Below are 11,820 nucleotides of genomic sequence, written 5' to 3'. Positions count from 1 at the left end.
TTAATCATTTTCTCGCCCCGTCATGTTCTTTTTCTTTTTATTTATCTGTTTACAAGATCATACGTTAGGGATCATGAGGGAATGTTTGAGATCTTGTTTTTTCTTTCAACATGGATAGTAAAAAAATATGACTGCTCTCTCAAGATTAATTTTGTACTGCCATATTTTTTTTCAAATTAAATGACACCGTAACCAAATTTCGCTAATATAAACTGTGGTCGAAGAAAACTATTTCTAACGGAGCAAAATAAAAAGTAAAGCAGGCTTGGCCTACTTCGGAACAATCATAAGAATCCCTTGAAAATATATTCCTATAAATTTTCCACACAGCATTCTATTGCTTCTATATAATGAACAAACGCATCACTAAACATTTGTTTAGAAGCTATTAATCTTCTCTTTCGTATTTTGATAGTTATATATTTACAATCATCTAAAACCGCATATGCTCTCTAAAGAAATAGAAGAAATAAAAAACTGTTACAAAAAGTTCCGACTTATCTGAGCGAGCATGAAACGCAAAAAAAGACGAATATTTTCTTTAAAATTAACACGTATTGGTCATGTTTAATATTTTCCATTGGCTTCGTGTGAGTTTCCTATTAGTACAATCGAATGATTTAATTAAATAAATACGTATAATTATTTTACACATCTTAAAAAATTGCCGCTTCATTTGTTACTATTGAATTATGTTATTTGTTTTTTTTTCAACATTCACTCCCACATGACGAATTTCGCGCAATCTTTTTTCTTCTTTTTTTACTGTACAACAAATTCATTTTCGTGGTTTTTAATCGTTAAACAGATAATGCATCAGGTTTGCTCAAAACACTAGTTCAAAAGGCAGAGACAATGTGTTGCCCGAAATTACCTTTTTACGACACCCGTTGAATCCATTACATCGTTTTTTCTACCCGCCGCAAATAATTCTCTTTCGATTAATAATTGGAAATAACCTTAACGTTATTATTAACAATAGTGATGAAAAAAAAATTATGAAAACGGGTGCTCAAGGCCGCACCTCGAACACCCTTAGTCCCGTTGTCAGACGTCAATTTGCACGTCACTGTCTTCCGCCTCACTTTCCGTACTGATGATCGCATCCTCACCGACCAGCAACGCCGCAGGTAAATTTTGCGGCACGTTATCAATGTCTAAACGGGGTGTTGAATAGACATTTAATACTTGTATTGTTGTTGGTGACGTCGATAAACATTGTTGTACCGTCGCCAATGGATCGGTCTCCAATGAATCACAGTGAAGGGGCGCCGAGAGCTGAAGTTGCAAATTGTGAAGTTCCGGTATGTGTGGACGAATCTAAATTAAACAATAAAGTTTTTTTCAAACTAAAACCAAAAATCGAGAATGAAGAGAACGATTCAAATAATCACATATTGTTAGAAAAGAAGATCGACGTTATTGTTGATGTCAAATTTGTCACTACTTAATTTTTAGCGAATTCGATAACTGCGAAATTTACTTTCGTTCCCTGTGAAAAATAAGTTTATTAATTTTTCTAAGATTATTCTAAGATCTTGCTTTGTACTTCTTGCTTCTGACTTGGTCATTTTTTTCTGCAAACTTTGGAAAAAATAAAAATGGAACTGTTTATTCGATTTGGCTAGTGGATCCTCGAAATAATATCATCTGTCATTTGTTTTGTTCTGGACGAATAAGCAAAAAGAAATTAAACATTTTGGGAAAATCATTAAACATTCAGAAAAATCAGCTGTACAAAATTTGCATTGCGAAACAGATTTAAAGACGCTTGGTCACCAACGCTTGCGCGCCAGAAAATTTGAGATTCATTTATCGACCATTTAAGAGAAAAAAAGTTGAAGTTAGGATTCGTAGCGGGAGTCTTATGGAAAAGTATCTCCGAAAACGCGTGTCCTAAGTGGTATTTTTGCACTGGCTCAACAGAAATGAATGAAAAACTAGTGTACCGTTCTTTTGATCGTAAAGATTGAAAATATATAAAAAAATGCTGGGGTTCTCTATTCATCTAAAAAGATATTAAGTGTTGATGTATCTAAAATTTTCAAGTTCTGAGATGATTCGTGACTGTGAAACGGTTTCGTAGTGACGTTGCAACAATTTTGTGTACCGTCAAATTGTACCAATTCTTCGGTTTTTATTTCTCGATATACGGCTGAATACTTCTCTAATGAATTTCCAATTTTACGTTTATAATTCATTGTAGTATCGCAAATATACGTATTTAAAAAAGGGGGAATGCCTCGCTCGTGTACTCCCAGAACCCTCTATTAAACGATTGGTGCGCATTAACGAATTGGCTCACACAGTTTTGGCACTAATTTACAACGAATCAATAAAGTATAACAAAATTACAACAAGTAGTATAACAAAAATACGACCGAAAACAACCGATTTCGGTCGTTTTTGTAGTCTTTTCGACCAAAATTCTGGTCGTGCAATCCGCTAGGGAATTATTCATCTTATCCCGGAGTCAATAAAAAATCCGGTGGAAACTCGCCGAGTTTGTATTTTCTCGTAATGAAACGATTCGTGGTAGCAGGGACGAATTTTTTTTTTTACTTTTTGACCAACCGTAGAACCGAGCACGGATTTGACATCTTGTAATTCACGCATAAAAAAGCATTGATAATCGAAAGATAGTGAAAAAAAAATAAATCCTTGGCTCGTTTAAGTAGTTTGAGCGTTCTATGACTAGTCAAGTTAGAAACTGCTTGATATTGATCGAATTGAAGTATAAATTATGAATAAAATTAATAAACTCATACATTGAGAGTATTTTTACCACGAGAATGTAATAAAATACCTTGAAAAAATCATGAAAAATAAAATTTATAGTTCAACTTGACCAGTTAACCCTTTAAAACATGATGGCGACCTACGTTACCACTTCGATTTTCTTAAATTTTTCCCATTTATTTACATTTTTACGTACTCAGATCCGGTTTTTTTTTAACTTTTTAGTTACTGAGTGATTAAAGAACATAAAAATACTGTCTAATTGGCAAAATTTTTTTTCATATGATATTTGTAACGCGGCCGATACATGTTCAGTAGTATGATACAATAATATTGGACAATAAATTTGTACGGTGTATGGCGCGCCATAAATTTAAGCTCACTGAAACTTTTGTTCAATCATTGCGCAATAATTCAATACTGCCCCTACACGTTCAATAGTATTGTGCAGTCATCGATATTGCACAGTATTATTTTGTGGTATATGGGTCGCCTAAATAAACAAACTATTAAACACGACGTTTTTTTCGGAAAAATTCATTTTCCCAGAAAATCTATCCAAGGCAATGACTTGAAATTTAGTTTGAGGGGGTATTTGGGTCGCTAATTGCAAATCTGTATTAAAAATTCGGAAGTTCGAAATTCAAGATGGCGAACCAATAATACAAAAAATCGTTTGACGAAAGCGAAATTGGTACTGAGAAGTTTTCGAGGTCGCTGGTTACAAATTTGCACTCGAAATTCTGAAATTCAAGATGGCGGATCCAATATTACGGATCAATCGTTAAAAAAGTCGTTTGACGACAGTAACAGTTGGTACTGTTACTGGTTGGTACTAACGGGTTGTTAGAATGAGACGCAAATAACTTCTCACCAGATTTGTAAGAAATAAGTAAAAGTGACTGTGTTAAAATTACTTTCATAAAGCAATTCTCACTCTCAATTCACGAAATATAGTGTAGCGTAACGCTTCCCGAACGACGCGAATTGACCCTAACCCGAACTTAACCCCAAAAAACATCGCGATCCGGAGCGATGTTTTTACCGAGCGCGTGCAGTGACCGGTGGATCGCGACGCTAGCTGCGCCACGTATTAAAAACTCGAACTACACTATTTTTTCTTTTGTTAATTTAAATTCAACGCGATCTCGGAAAATAATGTAACTAGGCTCAAAAGAAGCGGAAAATTATAAAGAACCGAGGAAAAATAATCCCGACATGAAATTTTGGAAATAAATTCTTGAAAATAATAAAATAAAAATACTTTACAGCACATGCTTAGATCAAATGTTCTCGAACTAGCCGCGACGCAAAAAACAACTTTTCTACCAAATTAAATCTTTACAAATTGAACTTTGTTATGAGATAAAACTTCTATAAAAATGGTTAAATAATTAATTGAGTCAAATTTTTATTTTTTCATTGTAAAATAATTCTGAAAATGATAAAAACGAACTTTCGCGCATCATGTGATAATTTTCTTAACCAATGCTAGAGCATGAATCAAGGCAACGGGCCAATACAGAACAATGTTACAAAAAGATGCGTAGAACCGATCTAAACTTGAGTCAGACCTAAACTTTTTATTTTTGTAAATTTTGTAAATTCTGTAACATCATCGATAGTTCAAGAGGTCGCGGTACGAATTTGAGATAATATCGTTTTTAATTAATAATAATTTTTTTTATTGTATAAAACCAAAACACTTTTGAATTATCGAAACTTTTTTATTTTTATCTTGAAAACGAGCGAAAATCGCGTAATTAAAAATTGATAAATTCGAAAAACGGCGAGCGCAATAAAATTTTCCACAATCGGCGAACGCGATCGCGAATATATCACAAAAAAATAAATCAAAACCAAATTATCCTGTAAGAACGATAAAAATTGAATAAATCCGAATTGTTAAATTTTTTCGAAATCAAAATTCCGCGTTCTCACGTTTCTTTCATACCTGCTCCTTTTTATTAAGGTAGCTCGAACCGACGCGTAGCGGCGTTCAGGCCGGGTCGGCAAGAGCGTTTCGTTACAATAGTTAGATAAGTTTATTGAGCTGACACGCTTTAAAGTTACAGAGAGATAGAGAGAGAGGGTTGTTTATGAAACAAAAAACAAACGTAGTCAAGGAAAATTGTATGAATGATACGAGTGGAGACATCTAGTCTCTGAATAATAGTAATAAGGAGTAAAGTCAACATTTTTAACAGAAAGTAAACTAGAATGAAATCAAAAGTGTCTTTATTTATCATATAACGAAAAAAAAAGTAAACAAGACTTATGTCGTCTAGGTAACATAACAGTTGAAGTTAGTGATACTAATCTTGTGTTGTAAAAGAAAACAAATATAGAGACGCAATAGCGTCTTGACGCCGAGTATTGAAAAGACATTTTGTAGGCAGAGCGAGTCAACGGGCCGTGTATTTTTACTCGAGATTGGTCGATTTCCCCTCATTCGTGAAGTTGAAGTGGCAGCCATTTGTTGAGAATTTGTCGTTCATTTTTTTTTTCAGCAGAAAAAAATTACGGTGCCGTATGATAATGTGATTTATGCGCTTCCTATGATAAAAAAATTTGTTTGCTGTGACATTGTGAAAGGGTTAAAATACGATTAAAAAAATAAAGCCGCGCGGTTTCACGATCGAAAATTTTCTTTCAACAATATATAAGGTATTCCAGCCCAATTGTGTAAACCCATGACGCTGACCCTCGTAACGGATTTCTTTGATTTTTTTTAATATGATCACATTGGGTCTAAAAAACACTCTCATCATATTTTTAGAGTGTTCCGAAGATTCCTCATTCCACGAAAAAATTCTTTTCGAAATATAAAACGTCATGTTTTAAAAATTTTTTTAATTCTAGAAGCACCGTGATAACGTATTAAACAGTTAAGCCAGCACTCGTAGTGGGCAAATTATTTTTTCAGTGTTTTATAAGCTATTAACGTTCTGGAAAAAAATTCTCAAATAGCTCTCACCTTGAGCTGATGTTGATTTATTTTGGTACTCAAATTAATTTCATTAATGAATTTCGAATAGCGAAATACAAATTAAAAACCTTAAAATGAGAATAATGCCTCCGTAATGCCTGAATAATACTTCACATCATGATATAGCATCTGGCGTTCTTAATATGTTTTTCCAGAATAGGTATAAAAAATTCTACTTGTAATACAATTAACGATAACATCATAATTATTAAGTCACATTAATTGATGAGAAATAGATGTTATCGTAGTTTGCGTGCGCGTACTTGGCTTGCATCACTAGTACTTGGCTTGATTGAATTTATATGATTATATTTTTGTAACGAAACAAAATGAATAATTTGAGGAAGAAATATAATATAAATATTTTTATCAACAAATTTGGGACTTTTTAATACTTGGGGTAACTTTTTTACTTTAAAAAAAAGTTTTATTACAACAAGGATTTTTAGGGGCTCTGATTACGAATCTAATGTCAAATACTAACGTAATTGAAATTGCTGATTCAGTATGGCCGACATCAACACATGAATTCAGAAAATTTGATGAGATTCTGGGAATCGACTGTCTCTCATCAGCACGACATCGATTTTCAGAACGATTACGACAATAATTCTAATGTCACTTCCCTATCTCTTTCTTTTTGATTTGCGCCGTAACATTGTACGTGTATTTTTTTGCTTAAATCTCATTGATGATAATCTTCGAATAGAAATATGTACTTCCGACCTTCACGAATTTCTTACAAACGGCCGCGATTATGGATCCGGTATATTGAATTTCCATTTTTTTAATGCAGATTTGTAATCAGCGACTCTGAAAACTCCGGTGTACCAACTTTCGTTTTCATCAAACGATTTTTCCGTTCATGATCTACCATATTAGATCCACCATCTTGAATTTCCAAATTCTGAGAGTAGATTTGTAATAAACAACCTCAAAAACTCCTAAGTCCATAGTTTTGAGGTGATTGCATTTAAGGGAAAATGTATGCTTCTAAGGGTTAAGTAATTGAGTTCACAATGATTGTGGTAATGTTCGGATAAAGTCGGGTCGCTGCTCATCTCACTCCCGCCATAACGGTATTGCTACCATTTTAATCAATACACTGTGATGGTTTTTTTCTGACACCGTTTTTTCGTATCGTTAAGTAAAACGGAAAGCTCCGAAAAATGTTTTCCCATCTCTTCCATTCGATACTTCAGCCACGCACCAACTTCGTAAAGCTTTTATGGGGCCAAAATTATAAAAAATACTTAATTTATGTCACGTAATCTGTTTATTTTATTTTTCATACGAGTCATTCCCGGGAAAGGAAAGTTGGAATTAGAAAAAACTGAGCGAGAGACTGGAGAGGAGAACAAAAGTGAAGCATTCGAAACTTCGAGCAGGGCTCGTACGCGAAACCACAAACAGGCCACTGAAACACACACACAACTACACAGCTCTTGTCATCAAATGTTCTCGAAAATTCGAGAAACCATTGACTTTGAACTAAGATCTCAGGGGAGTCCCGTCTAGAGGGACGTCAGACCTTTTGGAGTTTCAGAATCTTCGGTCGAAATTCAAATCGTGAATCGGAATATTCTCTCTTCCCGCCGTCATTCATCACAATTATCGTTATACTTGGGCTAGGGGTTATTGTTAACACCATAAAATTGAATAATTAGTCCCGCGAAAATTCGGGATCCCGTCTAATGCTCATTAAATAAAATTGATGCGACAGACCTGTCACAGGACAGGCGAAAATCCAGAAAAAGAAGCGTGGTATCGTACCACGTAGCGAGGATCGATCTTGTTAGATTTTCGTGAAGTATCGAGTGGGTGAGACGTATGATCCAGAGAGTGTACAACGCCATGAGTTTTGTCTCTTCATTGTTCGTTTTGTTCAGTGAGCTCTTGTTCAGAATATTTGCTCCTGGGAATTATTGTTGTTTTGGCTAATTTCAAATTTTTTTGGGAGAAATTCAAATGGGAGAAATAAATCATGATCGATCCCGTAAAATAAAAATAACAACTCGAGAAAACGCGGTCACTGCGGCAATTTCACCACGGGTTGATTTAACCGGTAAAATTATCTTTTCACTGGTATTCCGATCTCGTGACATTGATATCCCGAGAAACATTGTTATTTAAAATAAAATCGGTTACGTGGCCGTACGCGAAAATCTCAAAATTTTTGTTGTTCATAATTGGTAATAATTGTTCTTGAAGATTCGCGAATGAGTGTGTGGAAGAGTGAGTGACAAGGAAAGAGTAGATCGGGATTTCTAACGTGCACGACGGGTGATAGCTCGGCCGAGCAACCGAATACCGAGACCGAGGGCCCGGTGATTTGATTCACTCTCGATAATTTTCAACAGTATGAATTCCATTTCTAGTAAATTTCTGACCACGAGTAGAACCGTGACAGAAAATAATGAGCTCGGTATAGATTGTAGCGAGTGTAGGCTCCCGATCGAGCGTATGAAATGTGGGGTTTGAGATCACGACTTTTTCTCATCTTTTGAATCTTCTTCTCGCGGTTTTTCCAATACCTCCGATCATCCTGTGTCACTTCGGTGCCCACAAGAATAAGATCTTTTCCCGAAATTATGAAGCAGTATGAACGGAAGAATTTGATTTTGTGACAGCCGGGAAAATTTTGGTCACGACACATAACACTTGTATTATACATTACTATTTATATTTGTGAAACTTAATTTCTTCATAAAAAAAGAAAAAATAAAAATGAATGTTCATCACTTTTAAAGTTTTTCAAGATGAATTTGAAATTTCCGCTATTACCGACTTTGCCCGAAGCTTTAATCAGCTGTTGCTAGCAGTGCAACGTAATGGCTGACATCCGCTTCCATTAATGACTAAAGTTTTTTTCATGTTTTCTTTAAGGAGTTTCGGTACAGCTTATCTTTGGGGGGGGATCAGGGTGGCAAATCCATTGTATTCTAGCAGGGCGCCAACTTCTACACTCTCACTTTTCATTATTGAGAGTAGGCTTTATTACGAATAATATGTATGTAATTATGTATCCTTCCATATTTTCTGTAATGATGAATGTTATAGTTTACTTTACATATTATGGATTTTTTTACGTTATTTCTAAAAATTATCGAAAAATGTGACGCGAACGTGACAACCGCGGCATTGCTCCGTCGTGTTTCGTTTCGCGTGTAGTGGCCGGCCTGCTCTGTCGACAGGTCCTCTCGAACAGCTGTGTGGACAATCTAACCTCGGTCTCGAAGTTTAAACCTCGCGATCATTTTGTCAGTAGTGTTGAATTGTTTTTTTATTATTATCGTAATGGTGCCAAGAAGACGGTGGAAAGGCAAATGGGTGACCGAAGCTGTTCATGATAAAAGAGTGAAACAGACAGAGGTTGGACAAAATATGAATATTGCTCGGTTTCATACGATACACATAACCTCATCCATCCACTCCACTTGACTGTTTGAAATTTCGCGCCGATCCTGACATAATGCAACGTTGCCGCTACTTTCTTCGACCGAGGCGAGTTGATGGAAAATAAGCAGTTCAGTAATTTGTTTTTACGAAAATCTAACAAACTATGCAGAGAAACTTCTTGAAAATTTGACACAATTATCAGTTTAATACAACGTGGAAGTTGGGGTTTTTCTTTTTAATGTGTAAACATTTTTTAAATTATGGCAAAAAAAATGTGGTTTGTGCCATTTCATCCCGTGTTAAAATGCTTCAAAAAAAAATTTATTTCTCAAAAACTGGGTTGTGAATCAATCTCAATTTTTGCAGGTGAGCCTTGATATTATCGACGAACATATGGAAAAAATTTCAAAATAACCTAAGCATTTTGGTTTACCATACCGAAACTCCTTAAAGCCTCGTAAGGTAATGTTTTTTTTAAATAAACAGAATCTGTGATAATTTTATTTTCACGATAGAATTGAACTTTTCTGAAGCTCGAACACCAATTAGCTTTTTCACAATCAACATTATTGTGAGTTTTCCCATAAGGTACGGTAATAAAAAATGAAAGATGTAAATGGAATAATTCAAAATTTTGTTTCATAAGAGGCCCGAAAATGTGCTTAGTGTAATTTATCATTTACCGCGAAAAACGTGATGGAACTACTGTAAAAAAAATATATTACCTTCAAACCATCAGCTGTATGGGGATTCCTGCAACCTCGACATCGGCACTCGATGCAAGGTTTGCTCTCAACGTAACAAGGGCATCTTTGACCGCAGCAGGTGAGTTTACCGGGTATCGCTGTCGCGTTGCCGCATCTACACCCCTTTCTCTTGCTTCTGGTGGAACTTGATCTCGGTTTTTTAAAACTTCCGGACGCCTGGAAAAACCTATCGATATGACATCTTATCTGAACCTCCGCACCTTACTTTCAATTACATATATATTTCAGTACAACTTGGCAAGCATTCCGATTGAATTATATTGATTGATCTTTTATAAATATACACGGTCGTCTAAAGGTAGTTTCCAGAACTTTCTAAAAAAATGTCTAATTTTACATCATTTAGTCATAAACCTAGAAGTAAAACCTATAATAATATTATTATCATTATTTCAATGCTTATGATTTCGTCAACAAAGCTAATATACGAATAGTTTTGAAGTTATGTCATATCTTATTGGGGAAAAAATGGATTGAGAGCATATAAATTTTACATCTCATGTATTTTCATAATTTTACATTGACATATAATTTTGTACATTTTTCATGTTTTTATTTCAACTTAATTCAAAATTAGAGTAAATTTGTTACGTGCAATTCAAAAAGACATTGATAATGCCGTAAACGTGAAAAAAAATGCGAGAAACTGGGACATTTTGAAAATACATTTTGACATTTTGAAATTCACCAGTCTTTAAGCTTCAAAGAGTTCGCACGGAAAGGAGAGCGGTTGGTCCGATCGACAAGGACTCAGACCCGCAATCTGCGGGTCCCGGGTTCGAATCTCGGCCAAGACACCAATGAAAATTGAAAAATATTTTCAAGTGTTTTCTGCTGTGATCCTGAGTGGTTCGGACTTTACCTTGATAAATCCACGGCCAAACACCTCTCTGTGATGCATGTGCGGTCAGTGTACGGCTTCGGGGGCCTTCCGTGGACGGTTCTCATCATGCAGTGATGGCCTTCTAGCCGTGTACTGGCTGGCGCAATGTACCGCAGTAGAGAAGGTGCATGTTTGAGCACCTCTGGTGGGAGCGTTTGAGCGCTGCCACCCGAGGGGATCAACCAAGTATCGGCTGTATCGGCAAGGTTTTCTGCAGTTTCCCTTCGCCCTCGGCAAATGCAATACAGCGGGGAGTACGTCGGCTGCAGCCGCAATGGGCGGGGGAAAAATGTGGAATGCGGACAAGGGGGGGGGGGGGGGGCGAGAACGTAAAAACCGAGAAAGAGTAGAAAAAATTAATAAAAAAAAAAAAAAATAGTAGTCACGTGGCTTTCATTTGCAATCAAGTTCGCACGGAAAAATCGTAAAAATGGCCAAAAAATTGACTTTGTAAGAATTAAAAAAAAATTCTACAGCCATCAAAATTTCCTGAACTAACTTCACATTTGAGGGATTATCTTGTTTTTAAACTATTTTTTAGGGAAAAATTGGCAGCTAAATCACTGACCCGAGCGCGCAGACTGCAGTCGAAAAGTAGTGATCTACCCATATAAAGGGTGGTCCATTTTAACATTGTCATTTCAACGTTTCGAAAACTAAGCGATTATGATAAAAAATTTTTGGACAAAATTTTCAGGGTTTGGTAAAGGTCGTTTAACGACGTTAGCAATTTTGACCTTCAGTAGCTGCCTCAAGGTCATTTGAAGGTCAACTTTGTTTTTTTTTTTCATAGGAACTATATATTTTTTCTCGCAGATTCGTGTTTTATGTTAGAAAATAAGTAATTTTTGTGTATCAAAGTTTTGGTCAAAAATCTCAAATTCAAATGGAAAACTGACATTCTAGGTTGTGGAAAATAGTATCACCCACTCGCCTCACCGTTAGCATTGACGTTACCCAGTGTGCATCACATGGAGGTTGCTGATCGCGTTTTACACATCACTTGGCCCTGAGAAGAGCCGTTTGTTTTTTTAACGCTTTTT

General features: G+C 35.7%; 1 protein-coding gene across 1 annotated transcript in view; it reads right to left on the bottom strand.

The window, feature by feature from the left end:
• msl-2 (male-specific lethal 2) overlaps positions 1-11,820 on the bottom strand; it is a 43,134-nt gene continuing 31,314 nt past the window's right edge. The window contains exons 3-4 of the mRNA XM_043432706.1: positions 9,853-10,050; positions 1-1,320 (exon numbers count right to left, since the gene is read on the bottom strand). Coding sequence (XP_043288641.1) covers positions 1,048-1,320; positions 9,853-10,050 — 471 coding nt within the window. The 3' untranslated portion in view covers positions 1-1,047. The remainder of the gene's footprint in view (positions 1,321-9,852; positions 10,051-11,820) is intronic.

Source organism: Venturia canescens, chromosome 11 (genome assembly GCF_019457755.1).
Source record: "Venturia canescens isolate UGA chromosome 11, ASM1945775v1, whole genome shotgun sequence".
NCBI lineage: Eukaryota > Metazoa > Arthropoda > Insecta > Hymenoptera > Ichneumonidae > Venturia > Venturia canescens.
This window is presented reverse-complemented; position numbering and strand designations above follow the sequence as displayed.